The 18,705-nt window shown below is 33.8% G+C and overlaps 1 protein-coding gene across 5 annotated transcripts in view; it reads right to left on the reverse strand.

Moving 5' to 3' along the window:
- Window positions 1-3,278: 3,278 nt before the first annotated feature.
- Rbm27 (RNA binding motif protein 27) overlaps window positions 3,279-18,705 on the reverse strand; it is a 76,220-nt gene continuing 60,793 nt past the window's right edge. For all 5 annotated transcript variants that reach the window (XM_027927738.2, XM_027927737.2, XM_071612265.1 and 2 more), the window contains 7 exons: window positions 17,287-17,406; window positions 15,876-15,950; window positions 15,580-15,744; window positions 13,483-13,587; window positions 13,180-13,371; window positions 5,813-5,923; window positions 3,279-4,609 (listed from right to left, as the gene is read on the reverse strand). In XM_027927738.2, the coding sequence (XP_027783539.1) occupies window positions 4,526-4,609; window positions 5,813-5,923; window positions 13,180-13,371; window positions 13,483-13,587; window positions 15,580-15,744; window positions 15,876-15,950; window positions 17,287-17,406 (852 nt within the window). In that variant the 3' untranslated portion in view covers window positions 3,279-4,525. The remainder of the gene's footprint in view (window positions 4,610-5,812; window positions 5,924-13,179; window positions 13,372-13,482; window positions 13,588-15,579; window positions 15,745-15,875; window positions 15,951-17,286; window positions 17,407-18,705) is intronic.

Raw genomic sequence — 18,705 nt, forward strand, 5'->3', positions numbered from 1 at the left:
GCACACTGTACTCCCAGTGATTCAGGAGGCTGAGGCAGGAGGACCACAAATACAAAGCCATCCTCAAGCAACTTAGTGAAGTCCTAAGCAACTTAGTGAGACATCTCAAAATTAAAAATTTTGAAAAAGGAATGGAGATATGGCTCAGTGGTTGAGCACCCCCGAGTTCAATCCCTGGTACCAAAAAAAAAAAAAAAAAATCCATATGTTGATATATATAGTCATATCTGTTTACTGTTAACTAAATCCAGACTAGGTAATATGCTGGAGTTCAAAATGTGTCCTTGGTTTTAGCACAATTACCTCAAAAATCAGTAAAATCATCAATAAAATCAATAGTTTCTATTAAGGAAAGTGCCGTCTAAGTAATAACATTTGACTTGTCTTCTTTTTTTAATATTTATTTTTTGTTGTAACTGGACACAATACCTTTACTTACTTATTTATTTTTATGTGGTGCTGAGGATCGAACCCAGGGCCTCCCATGTGCTAGGCGAGCGCTAAACCTCTAAACCACAACCCCAGCCCCTTGACATGTTAAACAGATATAACTATGTTCAGAACCTTGCTCCCTGCAAAAGGCCCCAGAATTTTATTATACATATATACAGGATAGGATCACTTAACAATCTATTCAAAACAAATGGCCACATAAAGCTTATTTGCCATTTACATAATACATACAATACAAATAAAATTTGTTTATTTGAAAAGAATGAAATAAACTTTTTAATGTTTTCCTGAATAAGCTGAAAATTATAAATGTCCTTCCAAACAATACACTTAAGGAGAATTATAAAAAGAGCAATTTTTTAAATGAGAAAATAGGAACCCCTGTGAAATATTCCTCCTTCCCTTTCCCATCACCACCCAGTCCTCAGTGTGTAAGATCACTGCCTTCTCTAGTTAATCCTTACAAAATCTTCATCACATTTAGAACTTATATATCTTTTAAGTCATCTCTTCTAGGTATTCTTTCTCTTTTTCCTGTTCTACATAAGGAAAATGTCCTTCCTATTATTGGCACACAAAGTGAGTATCTTCACAATAATATAACTTTTCATAATATTGTTTGTGCTTTGTATCTGGGATACTAACATCTATCCATGACTAAAAAAAATATGGCTATCAATGGTCACTTACAAGGAGCACTTTAATAGACTTCTCTTTCATTCTCTAGACTACTCTGTTCAGGGAATTGTTCTCCTGGACATTTAATAGCCAGTGATTCTGAACCCAAATTCATATTGAATAACATTCGTTCATATACTTGAACCCAACAGAAAGCACACATACATACCTACTGCTCACACTCTCTCTCACGAGCAAGCATACACACGCATATTCTTTCTTTCCAGAACAAGCCAGAATTACAGCTCTTTTGGTGATTGTTATAATTTTTGGAATGGTTCATAAATTTTCTGAATTCTTTTAAATTTGTAATACTTTCATTTTTTTTCTTTTTTTCCCAATTGTGAACCATTCCATATTGCATCTTTATTGCAAAAGTCAACATGCTTCTTAGAAATTCAGATTGTAATCAATAAAACAAACATTACATATATGAATTTAAATGTATAAACAGTTAGAAATTCAACAATATCTCCTATTTTACTATTACACAAGTTCACAATTTTGTAAAAACTATAATACAGGCATACTATACATCAAGAGGAACCACTATTCCTTTTCACATGATTTTTTTCTTCTTTTTTTGAAATAATGATCCATCATAATGGACCTTTTTCACTTTAACAAGACTGTTTTCCAATTTATCATCTTAGCTGGTGACAATATTTTCCCAATATGAAGAAATTGAGAGAAATTTTGTATTCCTTAAGGTTACCTTTTTAGGCTTGGGCAGAAATCCAGTAACTCAACCTGACCTAGCCATATTGATGGCTTTTATTGCTTATCAACTACACATTAAGAACAGCAGAATTTGCCTCTGATGTTGTATATTATTTATGTAAATAAAGGTGTCAAGAAAAAAAAGTCATGGTAGTTATTTGCTTTTTAGAGAATTCTAAGAGTTTGAGAGGGTGCCGGTAAAAAAATTCCCAAAGGGGAAAAAGTGTGTGGTGTGTGTGTGTGTGTGTGTATTCAACTACTTAATACTAATCTTAAATTTTATAATATAATTAATTCATGTTCTGAATTCATTTTTGAGAATCAAGCATGTTTTAGAATTCTTAGGACATTTTAATATTTTTTAGTTCTATTTAAGGTACACTAAAAATGAAGTCTTATAGAAAGGACCTCAAACCTTAATGAAAAAAACTATCTATCTGTTCTTCACTTTAGCACCCTTCTCTTTCATCCCCTGCCCCCAGTAACTAAAAGTCAAAGAAATTCTCAACTCACTCTATAGTGAGAGTACAGTTAAGATGTCAACTTTGAAGTTAAAAAATCATATGAAAAGGAATCTCATTCTGTTGAACTGTCAGTCTACTGAAAATTTTCTTACAGCTCCATTAATTTACTGTAATTTTCAGTTTCCAAATACAAAAATACAACAATTCTTATTGAAATCTATACGCTGGTAGTTTTAGTACACAAAAGAAAAAAAAAACAAACAAATTATTTACAAAATTATACAGTTTAAGAAAAAACTTTGTACAAAAAATATATAAATCCTTTGTTCCCTCTATCACGTTTAAATTGTCAGGACTCAAAATATTCACCACAATGAATCTTTCAAAATATATACTGACTGAGCCACAGACATCAAGAAAATTTCATTAGAGATGATGGAGGAGTAAGGAGCAAGATTGCTTATTCTAGGTACCCCATTCTAATGTTCTCCTTCTTTTATAAGCTTATTTTAGCTTCAGTGTTATCAGAAATATAACAATAACCTAGAAAGAGGAAGTCCTTATTATGAAGGGGAAATTACACGAACTTATAAATGACCCTGGTTTGACACATCATTCCAGGAAAATATGTAGAAGGAAAAGGATGATCAGAACATGGGATTTAACTTTTTGAAGCTACGTAAATCTAGAGTCCTGAAGGTTTTAAGTTTCTTAGTGAATAGTTTCTCTTTTCAGAAACAAATCTTTACCTCAGGAAACAAAATCCTTGATATAGTGATCACCAAGAACCTTCTGAAGCCAAAAGGTTTCAAATTTTCACACCACACACATATAAAAACACAGATGTGTATATCCTTGAAAAAGTAACATCCTATGTACATTAATCATTTTATTTCCCTAGGGGTCAATACAGTGTAGTGTTGCTCCTCTGCTTTTCCATCTAACATTTAGAACACAAGGACATAAATTTACATATATATTTTACTTAACAGATATACTATACAGTGTACAGTAAAAATGCACACAGTAAAGGAAGCTGTCTACTAAAGGATGCATATGTTCATGGATAGCAACAAGCTACAAAATTACGAAAATATAAGGTCATCTGATCAAAGTCAAGTTATGACTCCCATTTATTACTAGCATACCCAGCCTCCTACCCCACCCCCATCCTACCCCCAGTCACCTCACCATCATGGTTTAAATTTAGGAAAAGAATTTCAGACACATTTTAACCCTTTTGTCTAACTAAACTGAACCTTTAAGGGGTGGGGGGAGAAGCTGGTGACTCTCCCCTTTTATTTATCAAAATATCACTTATTTATCAAGGTGGTGTTTTAAAACTTTTTATTGGGGAATGACTCTTGATGGCCCAACTAAATCACTCATCTCAATAATGGGTAAGTCACACCTATGACTAAAAAGGCAACAGGAAGAAAACAGGGAACGAGAAAGGGTGAACAGGTGAAAGCCTTTTACATTTTGAGTTTTTAAAAAAGGGGATCAACTGAACCAATTCACTAAATATCAAAGCAAAGATCAGCAGCAGGAAAAGTTTAGGAGTTATTAATATGAGGATAGAAATACCTCGTAGCTAGCTACCATTGCCTTGTAGCATTTGAGAACAGAGTTTCTTGTGATTTTCACTGAAATAGTACTACTGCACATAAAAACCCTGAAAAAACAGAGAGTGAATACAAATTGGGCTGCTCCACAGTAAAAAAATTAAATTTACTTTTCTTCCAAGACAACTCTTGAAAGCAAAAGGGTATTTTAATTACAAATATCTCCTACTGTCTGACGACCCATTCATAATAGCTGTGAGTTAAGAGATTCCAGGCGATTTTGACATTTAATGAAATTTTATCAGATTATAATCCAAAATAAAATTTCTGAACACCCTGTCATTTACATCATAATCCAACACCAATAGCAACAAAAACAGGTGGTGTGGAAAATAAGGCTCTAGAGATTATCCATGTCATTCCTGTGGATCTTCACAACTGCATAAAAGTCACTAGGCCTTTGGTGCTTTAATATCATGTACAATTATGAGATGTGTTTAAATAGCAAACTTGCTGTCCTTAAATGTACTGTGTTGAAAAGAAAAATAAAAAAAATTTTTTTTGGCTCATTGACTTCTTTAAATAATTTTAAAAAGTTGTTCTTCTAAACAATATTCCTAAAAATTATACAGCTTGCATCAGATTTCATCTTCGCCATGAACGAGACTCATATTCATCTTCATCTTCATCATCATCATCATGCAAGAACAAATCTGAGGATTCTGTTTCCTGAAGAAAGAGAGGGTAAAATTCGCTTAAAACATTAAATACTTTTTAGGCCAATGGAGAAACAGGCTAGTATACAAAGACCAGGCTATATTTACAAGTGATATACTCAAGAGTTATCTCTCAGGGCAAAAAAACACCCAAAATTTTGTTGTTGAACAGGCTGGTAACTCTTTTTAGAGTATAGTATGATGTTTTGGTACATTCAAACATCATTTTTTTGTGTGCTAGGGACTGAACCCAGGGCTTTGTGCATGTGAGACAAGCACTCTACCAACTGAGTTGTATCCCAATCCCAAACATCATATATTGATCAACTCAGGGCACTCAGATTATCATCATCTCAGAAGATCTTTCTTTGTGATGACAACATTCAAAACGCTTTCTTCTAGCTATTTTGAATTGTATGACATTGTTAATTATAACCATTCTGTGTAATAGAACACAAGAACTTATTCTTCCTGTCTAGCTGTGACTTTATACTTGTTAACCAAGCTTTCTGCCTTTCCCCAAACACTTTTTAAAAGAATATAAATTCTCCTCTGCTAATTTTAATATATTTTCATTCTAATTATCATCAGGAAAATAAATACCTATGTGTGTGAATGGTAGAAAAAAATTTAAAAATATCTATGAGCAATGTCTCTGATAAATTAATTTTATTCCATTAACTTGAGGAAATAAATGGTCAAACTACTAAATTTTTCCTTTTATGTTTATCTAATTATTTATAAGGAATAAATATATTACTCTCCAATGACACTTGATATTCCAAATCATATATGAGAATCTAAAATTTGACACAAAGTAGCCACAAACATTACAAAAATACTAAGACTTAGCTTTCTTTCTGTTGTGAGGATTTCTACTTCTGCTATATAAAATTACCCATGTAGTCAGAAGACACTTGATCAATTATAAATTCTTGACATCTTTTAAAGCCAAGATTACGATGAATCAGAAATAAAGTAAAGAAAAACCAATATTAATACAGCAAAATAAATTTTCTTGTATTTAAGACTGATTATTATTTCTAAACTGATCTAACTAAAAGCATGAAAAACAACATATGTGCACGTGCATGCATGTGTATGCGTGTGTGTGTGTATTTTTTAAAGTTGTACTATTTAGTGTGAAGGAAAATATCTAATTGGGAAATGAGACGTGATCTAATTCAAGTCTTAATCATTCAATCATTGAATTTACCTCTTCCTTGACTTCTTCTTCCTCGGTCTCAGTGGATATAGATGGTACCTTGGGCTTGTGCCATGATATTTGTAGCCGACGGTCTTTGAACTTTGACCCTTGGTTTGCAGCCTAAAATATATTTTAGAAAAACATGTAATTTTGCATCATATTTGTAATGATTTTGTCAAATTCTATATTATTTAGAAAGTATAATGATCTGGGGGAAAATCTGTTAAGGTGAGTCCACAATCTATAAAGAAGGAAGTCCCTTTTATTTAGAACAATTTGTTCTGGTCTGTCTTGGACAGTCCACCATTTCTATATAAGTCAGTAAATTTTACCACTTATCACATTTGGGATGATGTATATAGTCGTCATTCTATATAAGTCATGATGAGAATAATAAATATTCTTTTCTTGATTATTAACCTTTGATTTTGATTACTAAAGGTAAAACTGCTCTGTTTCAAATGGGCTTCTTGGTACTAGTTTCTTAACATTTTTTTTTCCTCAGCAAATTTCAGTTGAAGGCAAAAGTTTCATTTTAAAGACAAAGTAACAGAGACAAGAGAAAAAGGATTCAAAGTTTCTTGAAAGTGAGTGCTTAGTTACTTGACAGCTTTTCTATCAAAGGTACTAGATTGCAAAACATTCCATTCTGCGTGCAGTTCTGACAAACATAACAGAAGGGGTTCTTTCTAATTTCACTCTGGTTTGTCCATGAAAAAAACCTCTGATAAACCTCATGAAGCATTTGTCAAATATCTCCAAAGAACATGTGGACCTAAGGAAAAATTCCTTTCGGGGGTTAAATGCTTAAAACCTGACAGGAAAAATTCTGACTTGAGGACATACCAAGATAATGCATCAAAATGACCCCCAAAGATACATTTACCATCCTTGAGCAATGTGTGCAGCAGATATCCTTTGCCTTTCCTCTATCATTTAAACACACAGCCCAATTCATAGATGCTTTCAATGCTTCTTTTGTTCACTGCTGGATTACATAAATTCTTAAGTAAAAATATATTAATTTTATAGCCAGAAAAGGCCACAGGTTCTGTACTCCAAAAGGAATTTTAAGGCATTACCTATACTGTATACATTTTTTGAAGGAAGAACTAGAAATTTAAGTTGTATGCTGTCTGACACTAAGAAATAATTCTCACCAACTAACTTATAACAAATAAGAATAGCAAATTACAATAAAGTATGTTCTGATGACACTGAGTCAGGAACATATAACTGGTGAGAATCTAAAACAGATGTGATTCACTCAAGCAGTTCCACATGTATCCAGCAGAAATGCTTGAACATATGCAATAAAAGACATCTCAAGAATGCTCACAACAACACTTTATAAAAGTCATAAAGTGAAAATAACCCAAATATCTATCAGTGGAATGATGGAAAAGTAAACTGGCATATTTATACAAATGAATAATATAAAACAATAAAAATAGCCAACTTATGTTAAATAACATCATGGTAAACAAAAGAATCAAAATCCTAAGAATACATACTGTGGGACTGCACTCACATAAAATTGAAAGACAGGGCTGGGGTTGTGGCTCAGTGGTAGAGTGCTTGCCTAACACACATGAGGCACTGGGTTCAATCCTCAGCACCACATAAAAATAAATAAAATAAAGGTATTGTGTTCATCTACAACTAAAAAAAGAAATTTAAAGACAAAACAATACAACAATGTTTAGAAATGCACATTTGGGTGATAAAACTACTGACAATTCTTGTTATTTTTGGTAATTATATTCTAAAAAGTTACTACAAACACTGAATGAGCATACCAAACCAGTGCTTCTAGAGGTAATACAGGGTTAGGTTCTTCTGAGCCTTTAGAAGGTCATGGTATTTTTGTGAACTAGTTTAATACTTAACACTTATTTTATGTGTCTTTCTGCTTAATACATCTTAATATATATTATCATCTAAAACTGAACCATATATATTGGTACAGACCAATCTCATAGAATCTCATAGGTATTAAATGAAAAGAACATACACAAGACTAGGTACAGTGATGCATGCCTATAATCTCAGTGGCTCAGGAGGCTGAGGCAGGAGAGTTGCAAAGCCAGCCTCAACAATTTAGCAAGGCTCTCAGCAACTTCGCAAGAACCTATCTCAAAAATAAAAAAATAAAGAGAGATGGGGATGTGGCTCAGTGTTTAGGCACCCCTGGGTTCAAGCCCCAGTACAAAAAAAAAAGAACATATGGAAGAATGTTATATAATACGCTACCACTTCTATTAAAGAAAAAATAAGGCCCTAAGCAACTTGATGAGATGCTGTCTCAAAATGAAAAATAAAATAGTGCTGGAGATGTGGCTCAGTTTTTAGGCACCCCTGGGTTCAATCCCTGGTACTAAAAAAAAATTTTACTGGCATTTATAGGTAGGAGCTGGGGGCTAAAAAGGTCTGCAAAAGACTGTCCCACATAAAGAATAATCATCACACTTAAAACTGACTGTCAAATCCGCCACACAAGTTAGCACATGCCTATAATCTACCAAAACTGCATTTTTATCTGAAGAACCTTCTACACGGTAGAATGTGCAGAAAAAGTAACTTCCTGATCACTTGTGATAGATAATGACAGTAAATATGATAAAAATCTACATTATTAAAAGTGTTTAAAACAAAGTCTGATGAATGGCAACCACTGAAGCATTATACAGAAAAGTTTTTCCAAATATTAAATTCAGAGATAGGATAAATTTTTTTTTTTTAAATATTTTTTTTAGTTGTCAATGGATCTTTATTTGTTTATATGTGGTGCTAAGAATCGAACTCTGTGCCTCACACACGCTAGGCAAGCGCTCTACCACTGAGCCACAACCCCAGCCCCTAGGATAAATTTTGTTCTGGTAAACACAAAAGAAAATTACTTGCCTCACTATAAGTTATCATTTGAATGTATAGTGAAATTGAAATATGTTTTTCAGACACTCAAAAAGATGAGAAAAAACTTTTTTGAGAAGCTATGGGGAGGGCTGGGGATGTGGCTCAAATAGTAACGCGCTCGCCTGGCATGACGGGGCGCAAGGTTTGATCCTCAGCACCACATAAAATAAAATAAAAATGTTGTGTCCACCGAAAACTGAAAAATAAATATTTAAAAAATTATCTCTCTCTCTCTTTAGGAAAAAAAAAGAGAAGCTATGGGGAAAAGCTAACTGTTTTTGAGAAATTTTATATTACAGAGGAAGTACTCAGGTGTCTCAAAATTGGGGAGGTAGGGGCTGGGGCTGTGCCTCAGTGGTAGCGCACTTGCTTAGCACATGTGAAGCACTGGGTTCAATTCTCAGCACTGCATACAAATAAATAAAATAACAACTTAAAAAAAGAAGAAACACGAAAAGCAGAAGTGAAAAAAATGTTAAAAGAATCAGCTAAAAAGTTAAAACATATGTCTAATGAAGGGAAAATGAGAATGAAACAGGAGACTTGTAGTGGGTAAGTTAGTAGTCGTCTGAGTCTTCAAATTATGCATATGTATGAACTTTTATGTAAATAAAGTAAGAAATTTCCTAACAAGCTTGGCATAGTAGCACATGTCTATAATCCCATCACCCTTAGCAATTTAGTGGGGCCCTGCTTTAAAAAAAAAAAAAAAAAGACTGGAGATAGTAGTCCAGTGGTAAAGTGGCGCTGGCTTCAATTCCCAGTACCAAAAATAGGTAGGTAGGTACATAGATAAGATTCTTTCCTTTTTAACAAATCCTGACTTAAATCAGCAATAACAACCACATGTGATTCTTAGCTCAGAGGCCAAACCATGATTAGTTTAATTCAGTCATGGTAACTCTGTTTCCCTCCAAGACATTAGTTTAGAAATGGGTATAAGATACTTCTGGCTAAGGTGCATGAAGGTACATCACTGGCTGGGAGTGATGGTGGCTGGCGAGGTAGGTAGAATGCTTTCTGGAAAGGTTTTCTTCTCTTCCCTACTTTAACAACTGGCATAAGAAAGGTAGTATCCTTACTTTTCTGCCTTTGTGCATTCTTGTTAGAGGTTGTGTATGATGTTTGTTATTGCTGCAGTCACCCTAATACCATGAGGAAAAATGCCCAAGATAACAGAAAGACCTTGTGTAGTTAAGTTTCTGAATTAACCATTTCTCAAACTTCTAGGTATGAAGTTGTCATCCTCCTCCTCCTCCCCCACCGAAGCCAGGAGGGAGGCAGGGGCAAACCTCCTTGTGTTAATGCAGGAATGTCTGGAAGCAAGTGGATTATGAGAACTATAACCTTACCAGTCCATCCTTCTTTAAATAGGCTGGTGGGGTGTGGCTGGAATAGGTGGGTAAGTGGGGACATGCCTTGGAAAGGTGCCCAGCGGTCCTTATCTCTGTGCTTCCTTTTGGCCATGAGGGGAGGAGCTTCCCTCTCCTATGCCCTTCCCCCATCGTGTTCTACCTCAACATGGGCCTACTGCAATGGAGTCAGCCATCCATGGACTGAGACCTCTGATTCAGTGAACCAAAATAAATTTTTCCTCCACTAAGTTGTTCCTGTCAGGTACTCTGGTCACAGCAATGAAAAACTGACAAAAACACTCCGTGCCTCATGATTTCTTGAAAAGGGAGAAAATACATGTTTATATGTTCAAGTTATTTATCTGTCACTTGCAGCCAAATGTATTGAGAGAACCATGTATTACCTTTATAACCAGGAAAGGAAAAAAAAAAAGTTCCATCATGTAACACTGAGTATAATGGTTAAACCACACTACCACAATTCAACACTCTGCAAGTTAACTGATACATGCTACTTTAAAAATGCCAACACCAAGTCCAAATATTCCAAACACTTAGGAAAATAACTTCCCTTGTTGAAACCTGTCAAATGTCTCTTTAAACCAGAGATAAACTATTGTACCTTAGTTCTTGCCCTGTGCCCTTAAGTAAGCTTTATGACTTACAACTTTCAGCTGCTGAACAAACCTGCAATGTTAAAATACTTAATGGAATTCTTCATAAAGATCTTTAATAATCCTTAAATCTCTGTGAGGTAAAAAACATATAAGCAAAGATTCTCTTTATAAAAATTGTTTCTGAATTGATTTTGATATTTAAAATACATAAAATTTTATTTATATTTTTATATATTCCATGTTTTTAAAACAGATATTTAATATATAAAATAATTTGAGGTAAAAAGTCTGATTTTAAAAAATTTATATGTTCACTGAAAGTTAGAGATAGGGCCTCCAGAATTAGATTCTTACACTAGCTTGCCTATAACCCATCAGTTTTTTATATAGACTTGGTTATATATCTATATCTACATTCACATACATATGGTTCATCCTTTTACAATCACTAAGAACAGCATAAAAATATTAAAAAGAAAACAACTAAAAACTTGAAATCTGCTACCTACAACTAACAATTCAATGCACTTTTCATTTCAAGTTTATATGTAGTTTTGAATCTTTTTTTTTTTTTTTAGTACTGGGGACTGAACCCAGGGGTACTCTACCATTGAGCTACATCCTTACCCTGTTATTTTCAAACAGGGACTCACTAAATTGCCCTCGCTGACCTCAAACCGGCAACCTTCCTGCCTTAGCCTCCTGAGTTACTGGGATTACTGGAGGTACCTAACCTTTTCTTAAACTAATAGTTAATCCCCAAATTTTCCCCATATTGGTCAACAGTCTTTTAGAACATGACTTTAGGGGCTGGATTTGTAACTCAGTGGTAGAGTGCTTGCCTAGCACATGTGAGGCATTGGGTTCGATCCTCAGCACCATATAAAAATAAATAAAGGTACTGTGTCCATCTACAACTAAAAAAGAAATTTAAAAAGAACATTTTTTAAAAAATCTTTATTTTTCTTTGTTTATTTTTATGTGGTGCTGGGGAACGAACCCAGGGCCTCATGCATGAGAGGCAAGCACTCTACCACTGAGCTACAACCCCAGCCCAAGAACACGTTTTTAATGACAAGCAAAATACTATTGAATAATTACATGGTTCCCATTTCACTAAGAGTGCTACAATGAGAATACTTAGGCACTATTTGTACATAACCACAATTCCCTTATGATAAATTCCTAAAAGTAAACTACTGGATAGAAGAACAAACTACAAGGGCTTCCAGAATTAGATTCTTACACTAGCTTGCCTATAAACCATCAGTTTTTTATATAGATATGGTTATATATTTATATCTATATTCACATACATATGGCTCATCCTTTCACAATCACTAAGAACAGCATAAAAATATTAAAAATATAGATTTCATCATCTTGGCCTTTGTGGGATATAAAAGAAATTAAGAAGAGTTCATTTTAAGTATGCTAAATTTACTCACAATAACATCTGCACACTGTTCAAAGAAAGCATACTAAATTACCCAAGTAGCTAATCCTAGTACTCAGTATTGTCAGCTGACTCTCAAATCTGGACTCTCTTTATAATAGACTATTGTTCTCCAAGAGTCAAGGTAAACAAAATTAATGAGCATCAAATTAATAAAAACACATGGAGTGAAGCCTTGCCCTTCATGATTTGGCTCACCATCTTTAACACATTTTAAAGTAGAAAATATTTTCACTCAAAAAAGTTGTCTGAGAAGAAACCTAATTATCTTGGTTCTGGCCTTTAATAACTGAATGGCCTTAGTTGGCATTTTAAGCTTTGGTTTTCTTCACATCTGAACACATAAAATGATACATAGAGATTCATGTTTTCACTTTCACATTTATATAATTATTTAAGATTAAATGAGAGCAATGTATAAAAATGTTCTAGCTCAATGAATATAGAATAAGTGGTTGGAAAGAGAATATACTCTGTATGTCAGAATAATAAAGACATCTGCCTGTAACAAATTTCTATTTGTATGTTTGCCTTAAAGGAAGTGGGCCGCCACATACAGAATATAACTAAACATGTCTACTGGCCTAATAAATTCTTTGTTTTTTTTTTTTGTTTGTTTGTTTTTTTACCTCTATTCCAAATCAATTTTGGGCTGGGGATATAGCTCACTTGGAAGACTGCTTGCCTCGCATGCACAAGGCCCTGGGTTTAATCCCCAGCACTACAAACAAAAAAATTAATTTTACTTATTGACTAGAATTATCTGATAAACCATGTAATAATCCAAGAACAAAAATCAAATGCAGCTTTGGAACAACTTGTCACCACACATGCATTTACATGGAATATCATGGAATTATAAAGCAAGATCTACTTTTTGACCTTCAAATAAATTAGTAAGAATTTACTAATACGCATATTTTTACAACTAAAATTTCTAATGTATAAACATTGGTATTTGTACAGACTGTAGCAAAGAAAATGCTGAACACAGTGTTTTTACACTTAGCATTTGCTACTTCAAAAACTTACTGAGAAATGCTGAAGTAATTCATCTTTTTCCTCCTCAATGAATCCCCTAACTGTTAGTGCTTTGGGGCGGTGGTCCACCACCATGTGATTTAGTGAGCCCCTCCCTCTTCCTCCACGGCCTCGGCCTCTTCCTCGACTTTGAGAGGACATGGTCTTTCCTCGACCCACAGGTAAAATACCTAATCGTGCAGCCTGAATAACAACAACAAAAAGTAGAATGTAACATACATTGTTAGACTAAACCTTCGAAAATAGAGGAAAAGCTAACTTTTGAGATGTTACATGTGGTGGGTTAAATCTCACCTCAACCTGTAACTGACTGAGTTTTTTCCGTAATTCTGTTGTGTCTTCTCCAGAGGATAACCTCTTATGAAGGTCTAGTTCAGTATCTAATAACTCTTTCTGGGCCTATGGAAAAATTAAGAGTAAAAAGGTATTTTTTAAGGTAACTTCCAAGATTTTATCAGAAAATTACAGTTTTACAATGACACATCTGCCTTTTGAGAAAATAAGTGAGAGGATGCCAAGAAACATGTGCTTTAAGGAAAGTAACTTTACAAACATAAAACACTACAAAAGTGTAGTGAGCATAATGACAATAAATAGTAGTAAAACAGCATAAGATGACCTATAATTTTGATCCTGGAAACAGTCACCTAAGAAGAGGGAGCTGAAATAATTTTCACATAATAATACATCATAAATGAAACATAATGGGGCAAAGTAAATTAAATGGTAAGCATTTATTAACTATACAAATGTAATAGTTACAGAAGTACTTTCTAACAGGAACTCCATAACTGTTGCCATTCTTTCTTGTATGAGATACAAAAAAAGTCACGTCTTTAGGCGGCATGACTGTGAGAGAGATTTACCCTTCCATGCACTTTTCTTTTCTTTTTTTTTTTTTTAATTAATTGCCGTAACTTTATTTTATTTTCATCCTTTAGAACAAAATGACTTTCTACAAAAAATAAATAGTTGTTAATGTGTTTTGTTGTTGTTGTTCTAATCAGTTATACATGATAAGCAGTTTTATATATTTTTCTTTTCTTTTTTTGGGGGGTGGTAGTGGGGTACTGGGGATTTCAGCCAGGGGTGCTTTACTACTGAGTCACATCCCCAGCCCTTTTTATTTTATTTATCTGTTATTTATTTGGTAATAAGGATTGCACCCAGGGGTGCTTAACCACTGAGTCACATCCCATCCCTTTTATTATGTGTTTTATTCTGAGACAGGGTCTTGCTAAGTTGCTGAGGGTCTCACTAAGTTGCTGCGGCTGGCCTTGAACTTATGAGCTTGTGATCCTCCTGTCTCAGCCTTCTGTGTTGGTGGGATTACAGGCATGTGCCACCATGCCCAGCCCTCCCATGCCCTCATTGATTTTAAAACGTACATATGGTTGGGCATGATGGTTTGCACCTATAGTCCCAGCTAAATGGAGATTGACATTGGGAGGATCACTTGATCACAAGAGTTTTAAACTAACTACTATACGTCTAAAAAAAGAGTAAAGTATTCTTCCTAGAATTGGGGAATATCTCAATAAAAACATATTTTTTATTTTATAAAAGCAATCTTAACTATCACTTTATATTCCTACACTGACAGAGAACCATCATTTCAAATATATACAATAATTACATTTTATGTATCTGACAAATTTATTCCCAGCTCTCAAAGGGTGGAAGTGATCTAAAATCCCACTAACGAAGTTGTGGTATAAGGGAACCTCTGCATAAAGCAAGTACTCTCCGAAGATATAGAAACAGATATGAAATAATAAAACTAGACTGAAAGAGATCTAGAACTTATTATTCTTTCTAATAGCACACCGCATTTTTATTCCTATTAAGACCAATGATATCTTTTGACTATTAAAAGGGAATGTCTTTGGGGATGGATATGTGGCTCAACAGTAGAGCCCTAGACTAGCATGTGTGAGGCCCTGGGTTCAATCCTCGGCACCACATAAAAATAAAATAAAGATATTACTAAAACAAGATATTTTAAAACGGGGTGGGGGGTGGAAATAGCTTTATAGAAAATAGTTCTTTCCTCGCCATTACTTGAGCAGTTTCCTTTTCATCAGCACAGAAGACAAAAAATTCAATTAAAAAATACACATCTTTGGAGCTGGGAGTGTAGCTCAGTGGTAAAGCCCATGCTTGGCATATACAAGGACCCAGGTTTAATCCCCAGCACCAAATGAAAACGAAACACACTTTTGTTCCAAAAGGGAATTATCACCTCTTCTCAAAAAGAGTACAAACAGCATCTATAGAACCACTGAAAAAAATATACTATCACTGTTTACCTGTCTCTATTAGGTTAGTAGCTATCTAAGGGTTTCACTGCACTTTCAAAGTACCAAGAATGTGGTAGATGTAAATAGATACCTCTGTTTTTGTCTTTACTTTCGATGGTGTGGAGACTGCAGAAGAAGTTTTTAATTCATCTTTTAATTGTGAGATCTTTTCTCCAAGCTCTTTCAAAGTCTTCATTATATTTGCTCTTTCTTCTGGTTTCATGTTTTTGTTTTTTTCAAGCTTAGATATCAGCATCTACAAAATAAGCAGAAAAAGTAAAACTATACTTTGTAAATTGCAATCTTAAAAACTCAGAAGTCTGGATATCTTTGTAAATCAATTCTAAACATCAATTCCAACAAGCAAATAATGAGTTCTTATCTTACCTTCTGACATTCTATTTGTTTTTCCAACATTTCTTGCCTCTTTTTCCTCATATCTTGTTGCAGCTTCATTGCTTCCTATATAAAGAGGTTAAAAAAAAAATTAGTAACAGATAACAAAATTTACCAATGATATATAATACTACTATACTCTCATTTCTTCTGAATTATTCCTAAGATTTTCTAATTAAAAAAGAATAGCTAAAACCAGGGACAAAATCGTGGAGTATATTTTCTCCCAAAACTTTTAGTATAAGAGAATTCACATTTAAAATTTATAACTGCACTTTAAAAAAAAATATTTAAAATACTGGATACTGACTAGCTCTATGAGATTTACTGATTAAAATGATATGAATATCTTTAAAGAAAAACAAGAGCTATTTTCAACTTACCAATGTAATAAGCCAAATCCTTAATTTTGAAGTTCCAAATTTAATAAAAATGTGAGATGCAGTTATAGGTTAGAAATCACCAAAATCTATGGATTTTTGCCAGAAAAATTTTGCTTTCACCCCTGAGAAGTGAATCTTTCTACTAAGACAGTACATATAAAAATCTACTTTATTTGGAAAAAAACTCTATGACTAGCTTAAATCTAAAATGACAATGAAACTCAGAACTGAATAATATGAATGACTATATATGTTCATAACTATTTCAACACTAAATAAATGTTATAGTTTATGTGAAATATTATCCAATAACAAAACCAAAAAGGATACAGTAAAGCAAATGCTGAAATAAAAAGGTTTGCTTTTCACTAGGTGCTTTGGGCTAGGAGTGTTGCTCTGTGGTAGAACACTTGCTTAGCATGTATCAGGCCCTAGATTAGATCTCCAGCACTATAGAAAAAATAAATAAAGTATGTGCTTTTTTCCACTGGAAAGAAAAAGAAACATGACAGAACAAGGGGCAGTGGTGCAAGCCTGTAATCCCAGTAACTCGTGAGGCTAAGGCAGGAGAATCCCAAATTCAAGGCTAGACTCAGCAACTTGGCAAAAACCTGTCTCAAATTAAAAAATAAAAAGGGCTGGGGATGTGGATTAGTGGTAAAGTGTCCTTGAATTCAATACCTGGTCCCCGGCCCCCCCCCAAAAAAAAAATTACATAAAATTTAAGGCTGAGGATATAGCTCAGCGGTAGAATATGTGCTTATTATTAACATATGTGAAGTCTTAGGTTCAATCTCCAGTGCCAAAAAAATAAAAAAGTTATTCCTTTTGTTTGATATGGCCACTGAAAGGCACTGTGAAACATTTTTTCTGTTTTGTTCATTCTTTTTCAGTTTTTGACTGCACGTTAAATGGAGAAGATATATGTTCTATAACATGAACTGGTTTAAAAGTATTAACATAACTTCTCAAAATTCAATAGGTCATTTCCTCTGCAAGACAAGAACTGAGATTGGTACCTGTTTTTTTTTAAGAACTTCTTGAACATCATGAGATTTAGACCCTGAACAAAGTTTTGAAGGTGTCTTTAAGTTTGAGGAGCTGTAAATCGTTTTTGGATGGCTTGGACTTGGAAATATCTAAAAAAAACAAAACAAAACAACACAAGAATATGATTAAATTAAACCTTACTGGTGCTTAATGAAGACTACATATAGTTCTAAATTTCTTAGGAGTTAATTTTTTTATATATATATTTTAAATGCTTCATTTATAAAAGCTGGTTCTTCACACATGACTCCAATTGTCATTCAACATTATTAATTCTTAGCCACAACATTTTGTTTCTAAATGCAATCCCTTATTTTTCTTCAAGTTTTAACTGTAAGAAAAAGAAGAGCAGCTCCCAACACCTAGAACCTGGCCTGCCTCTCAGATCTTAGAGCCCTTCTGTTAAACACAATTTCACAGAATAGTAATAGCAGACAAAGCCACTGTTCTGAGTGGGATGAATCAAGACAAAAATCAAGATCACTGCACAATCAGGACTGAATACAGATTAAAAACATTAATATTAGCCAAAACATAAAAATGACTATCCCTCTAACCATGCTCATAAAAATGATAGATACTTCTTTACCAACTATAGCTTTAGGTTCTAGTCTACCCTCTTTTCTTTCTTTTTTGTGATACTGGGGATTAAACTCAGGGCCTCACACATTAGGCAAGTGCTCTACTACTGAGTTACATCCCCACCCCTAACCTTCCCTTTCTTGGTATACTGTATTGAGATATCTAATCCTACTTTCTTTAAATCCTGCACCAAAACCACCTAAATACAGCCCAAATCTTAAAATAAATCCTTTTAAAATCCATGGTTTCATTGTGTGTAACTTCCCCCAGAGAATAATGAATTCAGCTTGTTTAAACTATGGTTCTGTTCCTGGCTGTCTTTGGCTGTATTATAATAAAGTTATTTTCCATAAGCAAAATGCCAAATAAGGACCCATATTTTCCAATAACTGGAAATCCTTCTAGAATCAAGTTATTTCAAATTATAATCTTAATATCAATTTAATAAAATAATATGTGCTTATAATAAAATATAAGTACTTGGCTCACAAATTTAACTTTGCAAATAACCAGGAGGTGTCCATCTTCACTTTGCTGGTTTTGGTATTAGATTCCTTTCCTTTTCTATATAGATGACTCTACAAGTACTCTCCCTTCTTTAAGGCACATACAGCTACAAAGGATACTACATTCTATATGGTTCAAGTCTTCCCTTTCATACTGCTCTTTTCTTTCCTTCTTTTTGCTTTTTAATTAATTTTGAATATATAAGAGATGCAGAAAATAAAAGGAATTCATAGAAATTGTAACAACATATATCCAAATATAAAACTTCTCTCAATCTCTATAAGATTTAACTATCCTCA

The sequence above is a fragment of the Marmota flaviventris genome, chromosome 5 (assembly GCF_047511675.1).
Source record: "Marmota flaviventris isolate mMarFla1 chromosome 5, mMarFla1.hap1, whole genome shotgun sequence".
Taxonomy (NCBI): Eukaryota; Metazoa; Chordata; class Mammalia; order Rodentia; family Sciuridae; genus Marmota; species Marmota flaviventris.